General features: G+C 37.3%; 2 protein-coding genes across 3 annotated transcripts; both read left to right on the forward strand.

Moving 5' to 3' along the window:
- The first annotated feature begins 1,643 nt into the window (after positions 1–1,643).
- FTSH11 (FTSH protease 11) lies at positions 1,644–12,930 on the forward strand. Of its 2 annotated transcripts, XM_087321122.1 has the most exons (18): positions 1,644–2,643; positions 2,734–3,124; positions 4,085–4,238; positions 4,323–4,415; positions 6,005–6,093; positions 6,227–6,353; positions 9,251–9,370; positions 9,533–9,583; positions 9,682–9,743; positions 10,049–10,106; positions 10,188–10,313; positions 10,391–10,471; positions 10,575–10,704; positions 10,811–10,959; positions 11,297–11,578; positions 12,104–12,202; positions 12,293–12,346; positions 12,617–12,930. In XM_087321122.1, exons 1-18 carry the CDS (start codon positions 1,842–1,844, stop codon positions 12,752–12,754), a joined length of 3,006 nt encoding a protein of 1,001 aa, XP_087177248.1. In that variant the 5' UTR covers positions 1,644–1,841; the 3' UTR covers positions 12,755–12,930. The 2 variants fall into 2 exon arrangements, with proteins under 2 accessions (XP_087177248.1, XP_087177247.1); XM_087321121.1 differs by having other exon boundaries at positions 1,644–3,124.
- Positions 12,931–16,361: 3,431 nt separating this feature from the next.
- LOC147862490 (peroxidase 66-like) lies at positions 16,362–20,043 on the forward strand. The gene is made up of 4 exons (XM_087321827.1): positions 16,362–16,612; positions 16,984–17,175; positions 17,582–17,759; positions 19,457–20,043. Exons 1-4 carry the CDS (start codon positions 16,400–16,402, stop codon positions 19,858–19,860), a joined length of 987 nt encoding a protein of 328 aa, XP_087177953.1. The 5' UTR covers positions 16,362–16,399; the 3' UTR covers positions 19,861–20,043.
- Positions 20,044–22,628: the final 2,585 nt, after the last annotated feature.

The following is a 22,628-nucleotide window of genomic DNA, read 5'->3' on the forward strand; positions in this document are numbered from 1 at the left end:
GATCCAAAAATGAGTCCAATTCTTTTGGAACTGCAAGCGTGCAGTTAATGAAAATAACTCTCCCCCCCCCCCCCCCCCACAGCTGTCTGAATGCATAGATAATTAATTAAACACATGCACACAATGAGAATCATGCATCTCTCAAACAAGTTTTTTAAAATAGTTGGTGTGTTGTGTGAACCCAACAATTGGTTTTATTGCAATGTCAAGCTTGATCTTTCTCGTCATATAGTCACGTGCTTTGGTCAAAAGGATTCCTTAATCTCGTGATAAGATATACCAAAAGATTTTGTATTGTAGTTTTTGCATAAGTGAATATGTTTTTGATCTTCAATGTTTGACAAGTATCTATATTGCAACTTTATGTCAATGTTTGGTCTCGAATGGTTCCTTGACTCACAAAGAAGAGATTCAAGATAAATTAGAAAACTCTTTGTACATCTCCCTTTCTCCTCTTATATGTGTGAAAAGAAGGCATTGCATGTTAAACTGTATGAAAACATCAAAGTTACAATTTACACATGAACCAATATAATATTGTTCATTTCACAATATTATATGTTTGAAATGAATAATTGGATTTGTTGTTTGGGTTCATTTCAAACAAAAGACACGTTTTTATTTGAGATATAGTTGCTCTTAAAAGATACGTTTACAAATTCACCCTTTGTAGCCATGGTTTGATATTATAAGGAATATAAGACATGGTGATCCTTTCACTGTGTTTTCCATTAAATATGATTCCATGGTCAATTCAAATCCTTAGTTCAATCATGCACACGAGCATGGTTTAGATTAAATGCCCTTCAACTCATTACATGAGCATACTACCACAAGGGATGATACAAAAGTGAAATTGCAAACCAAGGAGATGCAAAATCTACGAGCAATATTGATTATTATTATTACTACCATTTGTATAAACATACAAATTACAATGATACCAAGGGCAACTATGAAGGTGATGGAATTAAAGGGTATGGCTATTGCTACTCTAGTCAATGTCAAGAACCGAGTCTATATGATGTGACCACTCAAGGTTACTACCATTAGGATTGATAAAAAAACATGATCATATTGAGTGCAAGAAAGATGAGATATAGAACATGGTGACACAAAGTGCTCATTGCAATTGCAATGCGAGGAGATCTAGGGTTAAAAAGAACTTTAAGAAAAAGGTCACCAAATTCTCAAAGAAGTTGCAACAAAACTCTAATGCCCCCAAACAACGCCCCCCAAAGCTAACAAAAGGGAGATGAACTCGCCCAACATTTACTAAAGGGAAGGGATGAAAGGAAGATATAACTATTTAGGAGGGTTGGTTGACCGGACAACAAGTGGGCGAGACGATATTTCCAAAGGTTAAGGTTTCTCGTCATGTTGGCTAGAGTTGTTTTGGTAGATTTTCTGATGTGTAATAGTAGTGGTAATTTGGCTCTTAAGCAAGAGGAACTACCATGGCCATAGCTTGCTTGGGGTATCCCCAGGGATAGACACATACATACATAGATGGACCCTTCTCCACACACACACACACACACACACACACACACACACACACACACACACACACACACACACACACAGATAGATATAGTACATAATATGATGATATTATGTATTATGCATTTTTTTGATCTGTCTGCCTCTCTGCGTGTTCTGAATTGGGTTGCAATATCGTCTCCACCACACATAGCATCTCTCTTCTTCTTCTCTGCTCAGTGAACAATTCGCCCACAAACAGACCATGACTTAGCATAGCTGTTCACAGACAGAGATACAGGAAGAAGAAGAAGAAGGATTTGTTCCTATACCTATAATTTTGTGACTGTTTCCTCACCATGTGTTTCTCTCAAACTTCTTTTCTCTCTACAGGACCACAATCTGCTTTTCTTCTCCAGTCATCCGAGAAAAGCTTGCAGAAGAAGAAGAAGAAGCTCTGTTTCTATAGTAACTCATGCAACCCTGCCCTGTTCAGCTCAAGGAAAAAGCTCAATTTCTTCTACCTTTCAAGGAAAAATCTATTTATTGAACATCCGAACAAAAAATTAACACATAAATCATCTTTACTCGGCAGCTTTATAACGAGTACCAGTACCACATCAACACTCTGTTACCAAGGTTCCGCTAAATTTAGTGACGAGGAAAACCTAAAGGAAGAAGATGATATAATTGGTGATACTAAACATGATGATGCTCTAGAAGGTAAGCAAGAAGGCAATGAAAATGGTGTTAATTCAGTGTCTTCTTTGTCACCATCCTTTGTAGATAAAGAAAGTGGTGTTATAAAGTCCTTTACTTCATCTTTTGAAGATGGAAGCAAAGAAGAAGAAAATAATTTTAATAGAGTGTCGTTTTCTTCTCCATCATTTGGAGATGGAAGCAAAGAAGAAGCAAATGGTGTTAATGTAGTATCTTCTTTACCGTCTTTATCTTTTGGAAATGCAAACAATGAAGAGGAAAGTGTTGTCAATACAATGTCTTCTTCTTCTTCTTCCGAAGATGGAAGTCAAGCAGAAGAGAATAATGTCAATATAGTAGCGTCTTCTTCATCTTCCTCATATTTTGAAAATGGAAATGAATACGAAGAAAATGATGTTAATATGGTGTCATCTTCCTCTTTTGGAAATGGAAGCCAAGAAGGTGAGAATGGTGTCAAAATGTCTTCTTTTTCTTATGAAAATGAATGCAAAGACAAAGAAAACGTTTCTGATATTTGGCTCATGGATACAGATAATCAAATGGTGCAAGGAAAACATCCACAAGAGATGCAATTCATTAATGAAGATACCACAGGATCTCAGGAAGGAATCCCTTCGGTCATTGCAGATATTTCAGACCGTGTCAACCTTATTTTCAGTAATGGAAATAGCAAAGGTGTAGACCGAGATCATACGAATGAATCTAGTTTGAGTTCTACAATACCAAGATTAGTTCTATTCATGGGATCCATATGGGAACCAACACTGAAGGTCTTAAAGAACAATCCATTGGTAGAAGTGATTAATGGGTGGAGTGTATGGCAAGAGAAGCGACGATTAGAGAACCTTTCAAAACAAGCTGATTCGAATCCTATGGATGCTGCGAAGCAAACAGCTCTCCTTGTGGAGTTGAATAAGCACAGGTATTTCTTGGCAACTTAAGGAAAGTCTACATTCTTTATGTTCCAAAAGGATCATTATAATGGATTTAGATTCGATCAAAGAGACCATTTAATGGATCCAACCTTTCATGTTGTGGATGAGTTATGTACACAGCCAATGACAAGGAAATTATCCCCTACATATGATTTCATATATATACTGTCAACTGACTCACCAAATTCTTGGTAGCAACACACTGCACCAAAATTTTCTGGTGATGTCATTTTTTGGCTAGATGCAAAAGGGAACTCTATACCATTCAAGCTTTTACTAGAAATTGCATTACGATGAATGACTGTATTACTCATGCTATTCACTACTGTGGCTTTTGGGAGGTGTAGGCTTCTGCCACTCTTCCTATAGATAACGTCAAATAATTGGGACAAGCTTTGTTCATCAGCTTGTTCTCTTCTGGCTCACTTAGGATGGCCGAACCTCTCCACAGCGTGACTGTATGGATGCATACTTTCTTGGTTCTTGGTAAATAGCATGGGTTCAGTTTAGAGTCTTTTCACTTCTTTGTTTTACATTTCATTCTTTTTTCATACTTCCATTTCCGTTTCTTACATAGTATTAGAGTCGAGTTTGTAGACATAAGTTTAGAGTATCTCGATGCTAAATCTACTTGGTGGCTGGCCGAAATCCCAAGAATCCATAGTATCTTGAACTAGGAGTTTTAGCAGGAAAGAAGGTTGGCTAGGACTATCGATCTGAGTCTCAGTCTGGGAACTTCCATGGACTGACTGTAATGTTTCCTAACTTATAATTTTTTGTTGCATCAAATCTCAAACTTGCATACATCCTATTTCATTGTTTTTTTGCATGTTTACGATGTAAAGTAAATAATAAATTGGAAAACATATCATGGATGTTGTCGTAATCTGGTTGCAGTTCCATTCATTGAATTTGCTAATTTGTATGTGGTTATATTCATTGGACAGTCCAGGAGCAGTTATTAAACGTTTCGAACAAAGAGAACATGCAACTGATGCCCAGGGAGTTGTGGAGTATCTTCGTGCACTGCTTTTGACAAACTCTATTTCAGAGTATCTTCCTGATGACCGATCTGGAAGAACTTCAACACTTCCTACATTGGTACTTTATTTTGTAGCTATTTTCACTATATAGATGTCCAATGGATGCATGATCAATTGAAATCTAAGATGTTCTACTGGCCAGTTACAAGAGCTGAAACAACGTGCAAGTGGGGGTTTAGATGAAACGTTGACCGCACCAGGCATGACGGAAAAGCATCCTCTACATGTTGTGATGGTAAGTGCAAATGTCAGCCTTTATATACTTTGCATTGTCCGGTTTTATGGTTGGATGCAATACCAGAGAGGATTTATTTTATATGAAGCTTTCAAGTCAGTAAGAGAACTGTTTCAAAAGAGAACTGGTTGGTTGACTTAGAGAAATGTCATATTTTTGGATTTTTGAATGAGATGGCACTATTCTTATAACTTTAATATGTGCTCAACATACTTGCCATTGTAACTTGTTGTTTTAAGGGCTTTTGTTAAGCCTTTTCCTAGATATTGCGATCACGCTCCTTCAAAATCCAATGTATACACTACCATATTACTGGGTTATATCCTGCTTCTAATGGTGTTTCTCCACAATAGGGGCATTGTTCCTTTTCCGAAGGGGAGAGGGAGTCCAGGTGGCAAGTCCAGTCTTGTTCCAGATTCCTAGGTGGATCATTTTGCTGTTCAATGGAAGAAGATTGTCTGTCACTATGACTGCTTTTTAGAGTGTGCATTAACATTGAGTGTACGAGCATGTTTAGCTTCAGTTTCCCACCTAATTTGTTTTTTAGGTCACGAGAACCTTTAAAATCGAGATTCATTCAGGGATTGGCCTGATCCAAGATCCAACAAAGCACATTCAGGGATTGACTGATGGTTCTCAGACATCCTTGGAACAGTTGGAGAATCTGTCACAAATTTTCATGTTTTGAGATCCTGCCATGACAGGGTATATCAACCTTGTCACTTATTGAAGAATTATGCTATCATTCGTTGTTTCTCAATGACCCATTGTAAAAGTTTGATCTATATGTTTTTGGGGGTCTTGGCAATTTTGATGACATTCATCACTGTGTCCAGTCGATGCGGCCATGTCTATGCCAAGTGTTCTATTCCTTGATATACTTGATGGATACTATATTCTTTGATGAGGGCATCATTTGTTACCTTGGTGGGTTCCATTTATGTTTATGGAATAGTCTCTGAAACTGTTATTTTTTCCTCCTATTCCAAATGTTGCCTTCTTTATTCCAAGAATGATTCAGCACTTTTTATTCCAAGCTTTGCCTTATTATTCCAAGTCTTAGGTGGAGTCCAAGTCTTAGCTGACTGCTATTTTAGTTCATCAGTATATTTATGTGCTTTTCATTCTTATTCTGTGCCATCTCCTTGTCTCTGAGAAACATTTTCCGTTTTGACAGTTATTTTAGTTCATTGGTATGTTGATGTATTTTACTTTCTCATTCCATATCATCTTCTTCTTGTCTATGAGAAAAAATTTCATGCCAGGATGTGATGTTAGACCATTTGGAAGTACAAGTAAGATTTCATGGTTTAGGTGGTAGGAGGCTGTGAGGATGATATTACCTTGATGTGTCTGTGGGAGACATGTAAAAATCAAGCAAGATCTGTTAGTCTACGTGAATCATTGAATGCACAAGCTTTATGCAAGAGAACTTGTTTGCAAAATAGTGCAGTAGTCGATATACTTCATTCAAGTGATGCAGCTAAGAATAGTTAGCATTTTTTCTACCATCATGGGATTTTCTCTTATTTTCTAAGATGATCTCATACAGCTGTTTAACAATATGATTTACAATCTCTTTTTTGAAGGTTGATGCAAAAGGCTCAAATAAATCTATGCGTTTTGTTCAAGAGCTCATCTCCACCTGTCTATTCATGATATTCTTTAGTGTAATGTGGTACTTGCCATTCTCACTCTATTTCTTCTGTCTTGAATAATGACATTGATCGATTTCTTTAGAGTTTTAGTTCTAATGAATTGTTTATTAGACATTATGTCCACCAGTTCTAATTTTGCTATATATCTGGCAGGGTGATGTTTGCAGCATTATTAAGGAAGTACGTCAATAACATGGGTGGCATGGGTCCATCAACTAGTATTGGTTCTGCTGCTTCTTATGCCCCCAAAGAGTATAATAAAGATGCAATTCCTGAAAAGGTATGGTGTCCATGCGCCACCCATTTCTTGAAATACAGCATTCTGTGTATATGTTTGGCAATATTGTATCCACGATTCTCTATATTGTATGCATCTAAATTTTTTGTTTGCACTGAATGTTGTCTGATAGTTCTTCAGGTCATGGAAAGTGTCAATATATCTCAGAAATATACGGTCACACATTATTAAAATTCTTGAAACTGACTTTTAGTTCAATATGCATGTGCATTTTTCTAGAAGATTGGAAAGCTTCTTATGGATGCCATTAAATTTTAAGCATGATTTCAATTCAGATGTAATTTTGTTATCCTGTATGTTAGCTAAATGTATGTCACTGTAGTGCAGTATTAGCTTCTCCGTCAATTCTTTGTTTGAACTATGAATTTTTTATGTCAGATGAATCCTGATAATAGTATTTAGATAAGGATGGGATTCAATAATGAATGTATTCATCATGAGAATATATAGATATATTACAAAAGTCAAGGATATGCCAAATCATAGATTACCACATCTTGCTTGGAATGTTGGATGTAAACTGCAAAAGAATCACATAAGCAAAATCCTGTCATTGGGATGGGTAATTAACATTGAAAAATGATTCAAAAGATGGGGTGTAGAAGATCTCGTAGAGCTTTCAAGTGATGCTACGAAATGTCTACTTATTGAGGAAAGGTCAATGGAACCACTAAGGAAGAAGTGGGAAGATGCTCAAAGAAAGAAAGAAAGAAATATTAATGTCTTTTAAGAGGCCAAAATGGCCTATAAGACCAAACAAGAGATTACATCTCAAGTGTTGTCTTGTCTTTGAGAACAAAAAATCAAAATAAAATAAATATTACTAAGTAAATAAGATAAAAGGGTTTTCGACACATGTAAGCTTCTCAAGTTAGATATATTATAACTTTGTCTTTGAAAGATCTAGAATGGAGACGTTTTCGAAGCGAGGGAAGCACATGCAATGGCGGGAGATAATGGTGTTTATTTGTGGATAGCAAGGGTGGTAAGGTCGTTCTCCATGGGGCCGGGGCCCACATGCACAAAAATTGCTATTGCCCGATCTATTGTAACCCCTTTGTTATCTCTTGCACGGGAGCCCATTTGTGTAGCCCTTGATTGACTTGTAGCATTAGTAGGAGTGATGGCGGGAGATAATGGTCTTTATTTGTGGATAGCAAGGGTGGTAAGGTCGTTCTCCATGGGGCCGGGGCCCACATGCACAAAAATTGCTATTGCCCGATCTATTGTAACCCCTTTGTTATCTCTTGCACGGGAGCCCATTTGTGTAGCCCTTGATTGACTTGTAGCATTAGTAGGAGCGATGGCGGGAGATAATGGTCTTTATTTGTGGATAGCAAGGGTGGTAAGGTCGTTCTCCATGGGGCCGGGGCCCACATGCACAAAAATTGCTATTGCCCGATCTATTGTAACCCCTTTGTTATGTCTTGCGTGGGAGCCCATTTGTGTAGCCCTTGATTGACTTGTAGCATTAGTAGGAGTGATGGGGCTAAAGAAAGTTTTGATTGTTCTTTGTGGATGAGCTTATGTGGTGGTACCATTGTCCTTCAACAACTTTTCCGTATGTCTCTTGAGTTCTAGCAAGTAAAGTCCTAGGCATCGTTGGTCCTCATATTCTATTACTTTGTGTAGTGTGCCAAAACCTTGTTTAAAGAGGCAATGATATCTCCCTCTTATTTCATAAAAGACACCACAGTGACAAACATAGTGTTCTTCGGATTCTACTCCTTGATGACACAATTGGCAAATTCTTTCTTCTAAAGGTACTCATGTATATTTGCCTACCACAATCTCTAACTGATGTGATGAAGTTCGCAGCTGCCCTATCACACTGCGCAACGCATTGGATTGTATTCAACCCTGAGTCTTGGGTTCAATAAAAGACAATAAAGCCTTTTAATCGTAGTCAACCTTATGTCATTACCAACATGAGTATTAACTTTCATAGAGCCCCACCACTCCTTCATACTTGATCACACAAACTAGGTATTGAACTTGCATTATGACATTAAAATTTGTCAATTATAAAGGCATGTAAGGAATGCAAAGAAGGGCTAGTAGAGATAGAGTATGACTTGCTTTCTACATGCTCTGCATATAGTGCAATTCGTGAAAGCTAAGATGACATATTAAGAGGGGATGATGACTTGAGTATCACACTAAATAGAACATCTAGATGCTTGAGCTCATATGTTTGTGGCTTATTCATGCATCAAGGCATTGTGCTTCGAAGTACCCCTCTATGGATGCTAAAAAATATCGAGAATGATGGGGGCTTTGAGCTTCTGGTGAGGGTGAGTCAAGTGGGTTGTTGAGATGTCGACAACTATTGATGGCAATGGCTCCTTGTTGATGTAGTGGTCTTTGGCCACTTCGTGCTCCCTTCAACGACCACAATGAGCTCGATGGTGATGAAGACCACAATATTGTCGAGAAGAAAATAAGAATAAGAGTGAGAAAACCTTAAGCTCTCTAAGTGAGAGGGAGAAGGAGAATGGCACATCAAAATGCGGAAACGAAGAATGCCTAAAAAATGAAGAACGGAAAAACCTAAATGAGCCCTCTGCCCCTCCTTTTATAGAGAGAGGCAGCCCGCCAACCACATTTAATGCTCAGCCTCCTCTTTTCCATAAAGTGTGTAAAAGGGTAGCCCACTTTCCACATTGGTTAGGACTTGAATGCTGTACCCTTTTCACCACAGTCTGTGGCCTTAACCACTAGGCTGCTTACCTTTTGTTATTATATTTATATTTCTAACATATTCACACTTTGTAGCTTTCCTCCTTTTTTCCCTTTTTCCCAATTTCCACCTTTAAACAGGCCATGCATTTTTTTTAACCACATCTCATATTTATTGGATACTTCTGTCTGTAAAACAGAACACAACGACATTCAATGATGTAAAAGGGTGTGATGAGGCCAAAGAAGAGCTGGAAGAGATTGTAGAGTATCTGAAAGACCCTGGAAAGTTCACTCGTCTGGGTGGCAAGCTACCCAAGGTATGTGAGGACTTGAAAGTTAAGTAGAATGAAGATTAGCTAGAAAAGCAACATGCATTTTCTTGATACAAGAAGTATCAAGCACATTTGAGAATCAACTTTTAAATTCATTGCTTGTATTTCACACTCCTGATCTGTTTCATGATTTTCCTGGAATACCAGGGTGTTCTTTTAACAGGCCCCCCAGGGACAGGAAAAACTCTTCTTGCCAAGGTTAGATGTTTCTGAAACCCTTTCTGTATTTGCGCTTGTATATTATTCCCATGATTAAAATGCAATTTTTCCTTTCCTTTTGTGGGTACATGATGCAGGCGGTAGCGGGCGAAGCAGGGGTTCCTTTCTTCTATCGGGCGGGTTCCGAATTTGAGGAGATGTAAATGTTTCTTTATTGTATACTCTAGAGCTTAGATTCTTATTTGAATTTATATGCTATGCATCTGCATTAAGCAAAATTCATATGATCAGTTTAATCCTAAGATAGAAGCCTAGGAGTTGAAGCTGTTTAAGATTTGTGGGGACTTTAAAGTTAGATTCTTTACTACTTTGGGCAACGTATAGGAACATGATTTTATCAACGGGTCCTATCTGATCTTGGATGGGTGCATATGACGTAATATGCTTATTCTATTTTTCCATCATCAATCCTAGAGGTATTCTCATTCAAAGCACATTCTACAGGTTTGTTGGTGTTGGTGCGCGTCGTGTCCGTGCACTATTTCAGTCTGCGAAGAAAAAGGTGATATTGTGTTGGATGGTAGTTTCTAGGTTATACTTATTTGATGATTTTTCGTCAATTACAGTGATTGTTCCTATACAGGCACCCTGTATAATATTTATTGACGAGATAGATGCTATTGGATCAACTCGGAAACAATGGGAAGGTCATACAAAGAAAACACTTCATCAGCTTCTTGTAGAGATGGATGGATTTGAGTCCAATGAGGTCTGGATTTTGTTGTGTTTCTTGTAAGCCCTTTTTCCTGGGATAATGAGTTTATTGAAGTGTGGTTTCTTCTGCAGGGCATAATCGTTATTGCAGCTACAAACTTGGCAGAAATACTCGATCCTGCCTTGACTAGGCCTGGAAGATTTGATCGCCATGTATGTTTTTTAAGATGCGATCTGTTCTCAGATATTATCTTCCACATTATTAATAAGTCTTTGAATAGTATCTAATACCATTAAGTGGCTACTGCTCCTGCAGATTGTTGTATCAAACCCAGACGTACGAGGCCGGCAAGAGATTTTGGATCTTTATTTGCTGAACAAACCTGTGGGAAAAGATGTTGATGTGAATCTCTTAGCCAGAGGAACCCCTGGTTTTACTGGAGCTGGTAGGAATATGTGCTGAACTTCTCTGATTTACGACAAATATATAAAGAAGTCGTAGTATAGGGAAAGATTTTATAGTACATTCTTTGTTGGTTTCATCTTTTTCAGATTTGGCCAATCTTGTGAATATGGCTGCTTTAAAAGCTGCTGTTGAGGGAACGGAAACAATCACAAATGCTCATTTGGAGTTTGCTAAGGATAAAATTGTCATGGGAACAGAGCGCAAGTCTTTTGTTCTGTCAGAAGAGGCTAGAAAAGTAAGTTGAGACTTTGCTCCATTTCCTTGATGTTTCTCCTGCTTTTGAATTGTTTCTTCCTCTTTGGAGAGGTAGTTTCTTGTTTGCATCATTGTACTACAAATTCACATCTATTTTATTTGCTAAAACTGAACTCCCTCCCTCCCTCTCTCTCTCTCCCCCCAAAACCATCTATATGATATGTTTATTCATTATTCATCTCCAATACATCCTCAAATAGGAGGCAATGCCTCACATTGTGGTATGTGCATAATGTCTTCTTGTTTCTCAAATCGATTCAGACTCCCATGAAATCTATTTAAAATCCATTGACTGCCGTTGCTGTTTCGTTATTCAGTTGACTGCATACCATGAAAGCGGCCATGCTGTTGTAGCGTTCAATACAGTGGGTGCCTATCCTATTCATAAAGCTACCATTGTTCCCAGAGGAAATGCACTCGGCATGGTGGCACAGCTCCCTGAAAAGGACGAGACATCAATAAGCAGAATGCAGCTTCTTGCTCGTCTAGATGTTGCAATGGGTGGCCGTGTTGCTGAAGAACTGATATTTGGAACTGATCAAGTCACAACAGGAGCTCGTACCGATCTTCAACATGCAACCGCTCTTGCACGGCATATGGTAAGATCTTTGTTACTGCATTCTATGTAAATATATCCTATATAGCAGGCTTTTATTACAGAAGATGCTTTTATATCATTCTATGTAAAAGCATGTTTTTTAGATGCTTTTATATCATCCTATTTAAAGTTATGTTTGCATAAAAGCATCTTTACAGTATGCTGTTACCTCATGGTATGTCTAACCATCCTATACAAGAATGCTGTTACGTAGGATCGTAAGAGCATCTTCTACAAGATGCTTTTACTTCATCCTATATAAAAACATCATATACGATATGCTTTTACCTCATACTCTACATAAAAACATCATATAAAATATGCTTTTATCACCTCCTATCTAGAAAAACGTAAAAGAAGCCTATACAATATTCTTTCACCTCATCCTATGAAAACCTTCCTATGCAAGATGCTTTTAACTCATCCCATGTATAAGTATCATGTACAAGACTTTGTTTTTACCTAATCATACATAATGTGAAAACATCTGATAATGAGTTGAACCACATGCTATGGTATCATGCAGGTGTCGGAATGTGGAATGAGTAATGTTGTTGGACCTATATTTATTTCAGTTGATGATCAGAACAGAAGTAACGACATACAGAAAAACATTGATGCAGAGGTGATGATATATTATCATCTTGCAAATGTATTCTCCAGATATTATATTATATTTTTTCTTACATTCTTAGGAGGTTGTTTTGTAAAGCAGGTCGTAAGGTTGTTGAAAGAAGCATATGAACGTGTGCAATGCCTTCTTAAAAAGGTGCCCATTTTTAACTAAATTTGGTCTCTTCCACTTAAAATCCTCGTAAGATACGGTTTAAGAGAAGCCCATTTACAAGTAATATGAGTCCTTTATCTCCACAATATTGTCAGTAAGGTTGTTAAAAAGGTTGATTAATTAAGAGTGCTGATTATAAAGTTTTGTTTTCTAAGAAAGAGTTTAGGGTTTCTGATTGATTGATGATAACTTATGCTGTCCAGTGAATCAGTGATGCAATATAACATTAACATTCATTTGGATGTTGTACAGCATGAAGGTGCATTGCATGCTCTGGCGAGTGCACTTTTGGAGCATGAGACCCTATCATCAAAGCAGATAACTCAGGTCTTGTCTCCTTTCCAACAGACAGACATCATCGAGACGACTGAAGCCGAAGTCCCTAGCTAGCTTTCATGTATAGGTACACCTATTATCAGGTTCACTTGTGTCTTTAACCCTTTCCAAGGGTATTTGTAAGATGTGGAAGATATTTGAGGTCCAGTCATTTTTATATGTATATTGTCTTGATTGATCGTAAATTCTATCAATCAATCTTGAAAATCACGTGATCAAATGTTTTGAAAGATATGAGATGCCATTAATTGTCCTTTGTAGTTCCTGAGTTTTTTTCCCATTAGAGAGTTCAGCCTGCTTTGCCTTATGGCATCTAATCAATGCTATTTTGGAGATGTTCTAATTATGGTAGGATGCTTACCTGGGAATGGTAGGAGACACTAGAATTCCCTAATATCAACTAGAAACCTAGATATTATCATAATGATATTTTTTGTGGGACTAATGCAATCCAAGACTTTTGGCAAGACTAAGGTGTTCTCATACAAGACAACTGGGCCGGAGCCTCTATTCTTTCTCGAAGACACAAATCTTAATTCTTCCAGTTCATAGTCACCAGCAATTCCTCACTGATGATGTATAAGGTGATGTGTGAAACAGTTTTTATGTCAGTCTGATTGTAGGTCAACTCCAACCTCCTTCACATTGAATTGGGTGATATTGTCTGTTGCCTTAAATTAGGGTGAACTTTTATGTTCAAATCAGCAATTTCTGAGTAGGTATATTCATGATTGATTCTTTACCATGACTAGTGTTAATCAAAAGTTTCACCTTTTAAAAATGCATTTATACTCTTCAACTCTTTTACAGATGACTCTATTTCAAAAATATACTTGTTATTTCATGGTGACTATTTATGATACTGTGGTCATGCGAAGGCCAATTCATCCTAGTAGATACCTAGAAAATGACCCCCGTTGTTTAGGCTCATCAAACTCCCTACATATGTGAAAAACACAAAGTGTCAAGATTATGTGCTGTATAATTTCCTGTAAATATGATTACTCTCAATGGCAGCAACAATCAAAGTTATAGTCTGCTGTGTAGATTCAGCATTTAGGTGTTCCACAGGATATGTTTGCAAGTTATATGGTATTAGTTCTATTGGCTGATTATCTATCTATACCTTATTGCTATTTCCTCATGGATATTATTTTCCTTTCTCTTCTCTCTTAGTTGCTTCTAAATGTTAAAATATAATGCAATCCTTATTCTTATGTTATATGGTATTTGTTCATGAGCTATGTGGTATCTGTTTGAAAATTAATACAATGGTTGTTTATATGTTTTGTATGGGTTTTATGATAGCCAATATTTTTATATAATTGTCATTTCTTGTTCACAAGTTATACAATATTTGTTCATAGGACATATAAAGGTTCACCAATATTTCTATATAATTTCTATTTCTTATTCTCATGATAACTTCACGTTTCTCTTCCCCTACTTAGTTTGTGAAAGTTTATTCTTTGTGTATTGTCTTTGTCATTAGATACATTTGCAACAAAGAGATACAACATCACGTAGTGATTTGCATTGTTGGCATAGCTTTAAGACATTTATTGCTTACTAAACACCTCCTTTACGTTACTACATCTAGTACTACTATTTTTATTGTTTCCTATCTTTTCATCAAATATATATATATATGTACTTAACTGTTCATGTCACCTCGTGTGCTCTTCCTAAATCACCTCTCTCCACATTGCAAACAATTGGCTCATGTGGGTTCGGTTTGGAATGAATTTATTCACCAAAATCAGTTTGATACCTTAACACATTTGATACCTTTTCATCAAATATATATATATATATATATTAACTGTTCATGTCACCTCGTGTGCTCTTCCTAAATCACCTCTCGCCACATTGCAAACAATTGGTTCATGTGGGTTCGGTTTGGAATGAATTTATTCACCAAAATCAGTTTGATACCTTAAGACATTTCTTGCCAAATGTCTCCACATTGTCTTAAGGATTCATTAAAATATTTGTTTACATCAATGGGGTAAAAGCAACTTCCAAGTTATATATATATATATCCTTGACAAGGCAAATAACTCAGGAACTCTTGTGATTATTTGTATCTAGATAATGAATAGTATACGGTCTTTTGAGTGAAAAAGAAGGCATCAATCAAGGTATAAATAGTATATATGTATCTAAAACATAAAGAGGAGCAATCTAAAAGGAATCATATTCCTTGTAGATAGCTTGAGGGTGAGTTGACAGGTCTAACAACATTCAATGTCCACACAAACCACACAACCCGATAAAATTAGACCCAAAATTTCTCATGGTGGCTACTAGGTTGCTTGTTTTCTTATGGATTTAAAAGTTACAACCAATGTGTGAAAATTTTCTTTCCTTTTTTACTACTTTAAAGTGTGATGCTAAAGTTATGAAGTGTAACAAGTCTTCAGAAGGTGAACTTGACCTAGTCAAACAAAATCTCCCCCTTCAAGTGAAGTCTTCCATGAACAATGCGCCTTATGCATGGTTTGAGTCTTTAGTACAAACAAATTCAAGTATGCCCGAATTTACATTCATGTTCAAGCTTCAATCAACAACTTAGAATAAGCTCATGATGTTCTTTAATTACACGAAATTGTGTATGATCCTAACATTCAACCACATGTTTAGAAAGTTCTTTGAGTTCTTATCAGCACAAAATTGTCCATGAGCCATTGTGAACTATAAGACTATGTGTGTAGGCTTCCACACAATATTAAGATTTCTCACTAATAATGTAATTTACTAAAAGAGGGGTACGTGATGTAGTGCATGTAGCCATTCCCCATGACTACCATGATTTCGATTTGCACAAGATATAATTCCTCTTTTCAACATCATAATAAACAAACATTAATGTAATGATTGAGCAATCTTCAATCTCAGGAAAATTGACACTTAATCATACTCTGATGTTACCCTTTTGTTACCCCACCACCACCACCACCATAGTCTTAGATGCTAGTGGGTGGACTACACATGCATTTTCTTATCCCTAGATGATTTACTGTAAAATCTTTGGCAAATTTCTTGATGCATCTCGTGATGAATTTTTGGCATGGATCAAACATGTCATTGATCTTGAATTAGTTTTTGCTTCACCGCGCAATTTTTAATGGCAAGGTAGTACATCTTTCGATACAATGATCACGGAAAGTTGCAAATGTGCACTTGCCTCGAGCGCAACCCTCGTACACTCACTCTAGCATATTTTGGGAACTAACGAAGAATGTTTTGACGATGAACATTGGCATGGTAAGAATAAATAATGCACCTTGTTGCCCCTCACCACCAACCCAATCTTCTTACCAAAACACACATAATTAAACTTACAACTTATTAGTAATTTTCAGTTCATATCTTATGACAAAGACTCGCATCTTATTTTCATTTCGAATGCATGTTTTGGACAAATACCATATGACAAGTTTCAAACGGGGTTAAGTGTAAATTGTGAAAGGAGGCTCCTTGGATAGAATAGCTTTTCGGAACCTTCAAACTAGGGGATGGGCCAAAAACAATAGATTGATTTGAATGTGTTATGTAAGTAGGGACAATGCACAAGGAATACATAGAAGAATAATGTAAAAAATTGTCCCTATCAAAAAGACTTACTCCAACACAACTATAAAACCTTTGGTGGGCGATTTAGTTCCCAACCTTTCCTCCATAGAATTCTTAATTAGGATGACTAGTCCTGGATTAATGAAGATAATTACTCTAATCACAATGCTCGCCCCGCTGATCACTGTCACTCGGGCTATGGAGCTCCATTTCTATGATAAAACGTGCCCCTCTGCAGAATCAACTATCCATTCCATCGTCCAAAATCACTATAATCTAGACAAATCCATTGCACCCAATTTGATTCGATTACTTCTACATGATTGTTTCGTTGGGGTGAGTCTTAATCTTGATTAAAACCCCCCTAAGTACATTCAATTAAGCACACTTTAGCTCTACTCCGAGCTCCTCTCCAATTAGCCTAAAACTAGTTCTTAATTATTATTCTTTAGTTCAGTTCTAGACTATTTGTTTCTAGACTTAATTAGTATGGTCTTACTCTTATGCAGTATTTTTTACACTTAATTACAAATTGTTGAACATACATTTCATTAGCCTTTCTCTTTCCCTAATTAACATTTGTTTTTTTTTTTTACATACTTAGCATTTGTTTTAGTCACTAAGATTAAATATACACTTGAAACTTAGCCAAGGTTTGGTAGTTTCATTAAATTCCTTTAAAAATATTGTGGAAAACCCTCTTGCAGGGTTGTGATGCATCCATCCTATTGAGATCAACACCGACAAATGTAGCAGAGCGGGATGCTGAGCCCAACCTCTCCCTCACAAAGAGTTTTGACCTCATTGATGAACTCAAAGAAGCTATGGAGAGTATGTGCCCTCGCACCGTCTCTTGCGCCGACCTCATCGCCATCGCATCTCGGGATGCAGTCACTTTGGTAATAAAACAAATGCAAAATCCATGATTTCGTATGAATCAATCCTTTTTTTTTCTTGTTTTCAAATTACTTGGTTAAACCTAGTCCCGCTTTCTACTCCATTTTTCTTATAAGAATCGAGCATCATAAGGTTGGATTGTTCTTTTATGGCTCTATTTGTAGTGCATTGCAAATCTAGAATTGAGTCACTGTTCCAAGTGTTGTAAGCTAAAATAGCGCCATGCTATGTAACCTAGTGTTGTAAGCTAAATAGGGGTCATGGTATGTAACCAAGTGTTGTAAGCTAAATAGGGGTCATGGCATGTAACCTAGTGTTGTAAGCTAAATAGGGGTCATGGTATGTAACCTAGTGTTGTAAGCTAAATATGTAACATTCAATTTCTCATGTTCTCATAATGTATACTAGGTTGGGGGCCAACACTTTGAGCTCCTCCTAGGCCGACATGATGGCACAATGTCCAAAGCTTCTGACGCCATGACCATGCTCCCCGATTTGCATGTCGATGATCACAATTCGTTGGACATAGCCCTCCAAGCTTTTCATGCCAAGGGGTTCACCACCCAAGAGTTTCTGGCCTTGATGGGTAAGTTTTATGAGACTCTAGTTTTCTCATTGGTTTTGTTTCTAAATGTCTTCCAAATGCACCTTGGTTTATTTCTTGCATTGTTGATTTTTTGGAGGCTCTCCATACTAATAAGCAGGTTTTATGCGCACGTAACAAACAAGTATCTAGCTATTAACGAACAATTATTTCTATGTAGCTAACAATAAGTTCTATGGTAATAAAACAATTATGCACATTAGTGTTATGTTTTTGCCCAAATGGTCAAGAGTGGACATGTGTGAAGTTGTGGTTCAATAAGATGGCTACACTTGGAATAAACAAAGCAAAAAGCAAATCTAATGTTATGAGTGGAGATAAGGGTGAAGACTTTGGCATGATCAAAGAAATGCTTTACCCATCCCAATGTTCAAAAAGCATTCCCAAAAACATAGAGTTCTCGTCTTTTGTCTTTTGCTTTGAGGCTTGGAGTATGTTGTTCCTATAAAGGCTACATAAGCCTTGGGCCCTAACCTAACATCTAGTTAATGTCAACTTTATAGTTCTTTCTACATAAGCCTAGGCCCTAACCTAACATCTAGTTAATGTCAACTTTATAGTTCTTTTGTGTTAGGGATACATATCCTCGCTGATATTCCTATTTTACTTTTAGAACTTGCAAAAGCCTTTATGCCACACCACAAAAGCCTCGATACATACAAGTGAATCGAAAATCTACTTACACGTCAAACTTTCAAGTACACTCCCAAGTCCTCTTTTACCAATTTATAAATCATGAAGCTAGATATATGTGGGCTTTAAGTAACACCTCACACTACTGATGAACAAACGACCAGAGTAACTTGACCATTTGAGATTCAAATTTATATATAGGACTAAAATTTATATTGTTGCTCATCGAGCATGATACAAAGATATACATCATAGTACGTGAAATTCGTGTTCGTCTAGCATAACATTCGTTTTCCAACGTTGGAAAACGAATGCGAATGTTATTCAAACATTCTTGTGTTTTATTTTTGTTTTTCCCCATTTTTTTAATGTTTTTATTTTCATTTTTAGGCTTATTTACCTCATAATAAATAGTTAATCCAAAAGTATGGTATTTATCATTCGTTGAGGGTGTTTTTCTTACACGAATGCGAATGCACGTATGATTCATACTATGATATACATCATGGTGGGTTTCTCCCAAAGTCTTAAATGCAGCTAATTGTACTCAGTGCTCACCATTTTAGTTTGACACTCCCAAATGTTAGGCGTCAACCATACATGTGTGACGAATCAAATATGACAATTGATATTGGAGAAGATAAAATTTAAAGCTTAGGCGTCAAGGATAGTTTAACATTGTCGGGCAAGAGGGCCATATGTGAGGCATACGACAACACCTACACTATCTCTTAACAAATACAGGTGTCAACTAGACCCATGAGACGACAATAAGATATCAATATGTTCACAACCTGCGAACATGTTCTTTGGCTAATAATACATTTGCTCACTTGACCTTGGGCAAAATTTTTCCATGCTTTCTTGCCCCTAACACTTGTTGTATTTATCGTAAAACACACGAGAGGCAAAGACGAATAGAGGTTGGCGTTTAACAAAGGATAGGCTAGCTAGAGCTTGGGGAGAACTTTGCAATGTTTGAATAGATTAGTCTTCGCACATGTAAATTATTTTTTTCTAATATTGGGGATGGATATCATGCGCAGGCGCACACTCGGTTGGGACGACTGCATGCAAGTTTGTGAATACAAGGCTATCAAACTACCAAGGAACAAGGAGAGCAGATCCCTCCATGAAAGTAGCATTGTTGAAAAGGTTGAAGGAGGAATGCAATAACAATAGTACCAATCGAGTACCATTTGATGTCCATGGCACATCACAACCTTTGGGCTCTACCTATTTTAGTGGACTTCTAGCCGGTGATGGGGTATTATTGCTAGAGGCACAATTAGTGCACCACTCTAACATACAACCTACTCTTCATCATTGGGCACATAATGACTTTGTGTTTCAAACTTATTTCCAACACTCCTTCAAAAAGTTAGGCCTACTCAATGTTCTCACTCACACAGGCCAAATTGCTCGCACCCAATGTGGCTACATCAACTAGCAAAAGTTCATCAACTACCTATAGCTACGCAAGCACATTAGTTGCGCTTTGAAGTCAATCTTGTACGTGCAAGATCTCATACCATAAATACACTACCTACTTATAGCTAGTGTGGTTATATCAACTAATAAATTGTACAACATTGCAAGAACTCATATCATAAAATTCACTACCTACTTGCACCCAGAATAGACATATTAAGTAATAAGCTATGTCAGCTTTGAGAGCTATATGTACTCAAAAGGAATCTTAACTTTTATATGCAAATTGTAGTTATTGACTTACTCAATGCACTTCTAGAGACACAAGTGAAAGGTAAGGTTGCAGATAAATTAGCAACATTTTAGGGTAAAGCATGACATCAAGGTTTTAGAGCACTTTGTGTTGGCTATGGTAATATCTTTTTAAGGTGTGTCAAGACTCGGCACCACATGTGACTTGACCATTTGGGGGAATATAACGCGTTCTGACAGTTTTTTGGGGTGGTTTGTATTGCCTACAAACATGAATTTTTAATGAGAAGTAAGGCTTCTAAGTTCTCTTACTTTCGCAATTTCAAATCGTTGTAAGCATGATAATGCTTTTATAAATTATCCCTAAGTAAGGTCTTTGGAGGGCCTTTCTCCATTTTGTTAGGTATTGACTCTATGACAACCTTGTCTTGGGTAAGTTTAATTAAATGGAAGAAAAGAAAAATAAATTACCAAAGCTAATTATGTGGTTTTCGCAAATACCAAGAATGCCCCTCTTGATCAAAATCAGTACAAAAGGGCATAAATGTTTCAACCGTCTCTTGTTTTTTCCCTCTTACACACATGCTGAAGGGTTCCTTACACATAAATTCATGCGACAACAAGCCAATATGTAGTGGCTAACCACACCTGGTTTAGGGTTTAGTTTGCCATTCCCCAACAAATTGGTGGTCAATTCAGGTGTCGGCATTTCTCTTGGGTTTGATGGGTTGATGCTAACTCGGGGGTATCTTGGGAAATAACAGAAACATAAGGGCATCTCGGAAAATAACAGAAACGTAAGGGCATATCGGGAATTCAGGTAAAACACAACAATGTTGGCCTCGACGCGAAACCCTAATTCCTCAACCCTATAAATATGACTTAAACCTTCCTTGTAGACAGACAGGTCAAAATAACAGAGTTACAGAGAAGAAGGAGAAGCCTGATGATGTTTTTTTGTTCTTATACATATCTTTGAGATCTGAGTTCTTCTGCGGATAACATAAGCATGGATCTCTGAGGGCTTCTTGCTTCGTCCTCTCTTCTTCTTCTACCGGCGGAAAACCTGAATCTTCGATCGTGTGTCTCTATATCTCCCCGTGTTACACTGAAGTTTTCCAAGCCAGAAGATTCCCCTCTGTGATTTTGCGTAATTGATATGATCTTTTTTTATTTTTGAGGTAGTTGAGATGATTTCTTGCCAGAATTGATTAGGTTTCTGACAACTTGTTTGCCACATCTCCCAAGATTCTTCTCATTTTCGTGGAGACATCGGGTGGAAACAGAAAGATGATGGATGGATTGAGGAGTTCGATGATGTTTTATTCATAATTATCTTTGAGATCTGAACCACTGTGTGGAAAATATAAGCATGGATATCTGAGAGCTCCATATCCATAATATTTCGTATATGTCTGTCGCTGTGTGTCTGTGAACCAACTTAAACCTAATCTTAGAAATGGAAATTATAGCCATTGGTTATCCCTGTAGATAGGGAATGCTGCCCCTCATTTGAGTTTTGAGGAGCGTATACGCTGCAAACAAGACTCATTTCAAATGTCGCGTGTTTGATGCTTTTAATCCTTTACTGCCAGATATAGAATTGAGGTTGAAACTAGTACATAAGAAATACTTTCAACGAAATGCTAAAACGTTTATGAGGAACGATGAAGTAATTTTGCATGAAAATTTGATATATACTCAACCTGGGCTCTAATTACCCTAAATCAAGCACATTTACCTAGCTAAATCATTATCCTCGGGGCCATTGACACTGACGTATTATTACTTTGTTCCGCTAATTCACAAGACGCAACCAGTAGCGTAGTAATAATACATCCTCAGATCAAGCGGAATGAAGTGTACTAACATTTAACATCTCGACCCACAGTGCTATTACACAATTTAACTAAAAGAACTACGAATGTTTCTACCCACAGCCATGTGTAGCTCAGTGCTTTGGGAAACAGAAAGGGTTTTGTTTATCGTTGTAGGTCGATGACTATTGGTGTCTTGAGCACGCAAATATGCATTGGATTTATTTGGATTCACAGGAAAGACGATGGAGTGTGCAGGTGTATAGAGTTTGGTTGAACTAGGTACTTCATTGATATTCAGTCAGCCATGAATTGGTAGGCTCGGCTACCAGATTACATTGGCAACTTCCCGGATGATATCCAAAATCATGGACAGGGAGATGATTAAAAAAGCCATCATGCTGAAGCTCAAGGTGAACAGGTCATAGCTGAAATTATCGATGCGCAACTAGTTACTACCCCATCAAAGGGGATAACAATGGAATGGGAAACACAGACATAGGAAGCGGTCCGTAAAGTGGCCATGGAATGTGTGGAAAAGGCCAATCATCGGAACATTGATAATATGAAGCAAGAAGGGGCCAAGCAAACATCGACGCTCTAGTCGAACGAGGAAATCGACACAGTAGAAGGGGACCCAACATGGTAGGCACTAACACAATTCCAAATTATGTTGCCGCTAGGACGATTATTGCATTAGTTCCCCGATTCATCGAAG

This window comes from Azolla caroliniana, unplaced genomic scaffold, assembly GCF_043228905.1.
Source record: "Azolla caroliniana isolate FFs.n. ecotype wild unplaced genomic scaffold, voAzoCaro1.0.p SCAF_6, whole genome shotgun sequence".
NCBI classification, from domain to species: Eukaryota; Viridiplantae; Streptophyta; class Polypodiopsida; order Salviniales; family Salviniaceae; genus Azolla; species Azolla caroliniana.

Excerpts from the sequence above, each read along its gene's own strand:
- FTSH11 (XM_087321121.1), top strand. The coding sequence starts at position 1,842 with ATGTGTTTCTCTCAAACTTCTTTTCTCTCTACAGGACCACAATCTGCT. Across the intron at positions 6,094-6,226 it reads ATATTCTTTAGTGTAATGTG|GGTGATGTTTGCAGCATTAT; the intron begins GTACTTGCCATT and ends TATATCTGGCAG. Across the intron at positions 10,314-10,390 it reads ATGGATTTGAGTCCAATGAG|GGCATAATCGTTATTGCAGC; the intron begins GTCTGGATTTTG and ends TTTCTTCTGCAG.
- LOC147862490 (XM_087321827.1), top strand. The coding sequence starts at position 16,400 with ATGACTAGTCCTGGATTAATGAAGATAATTACTCTAATCACAATGCTC. Across the intron at positions 17,176-17,581 it reads CTCGGGATGCAGTCACTTTG|GTTGGGGGCCAACACTTTGA; the intron begins GTAATAAAACAA and ends AATGTATACTAG. Across the intron at positions 17,760-19,456 it reads AGAGTTTCTGGCCTTGATGG|GCGCACACTCGGTTGGGACG; the intron begins GTAAGTTTTATG and ends TATCATGCGCAG.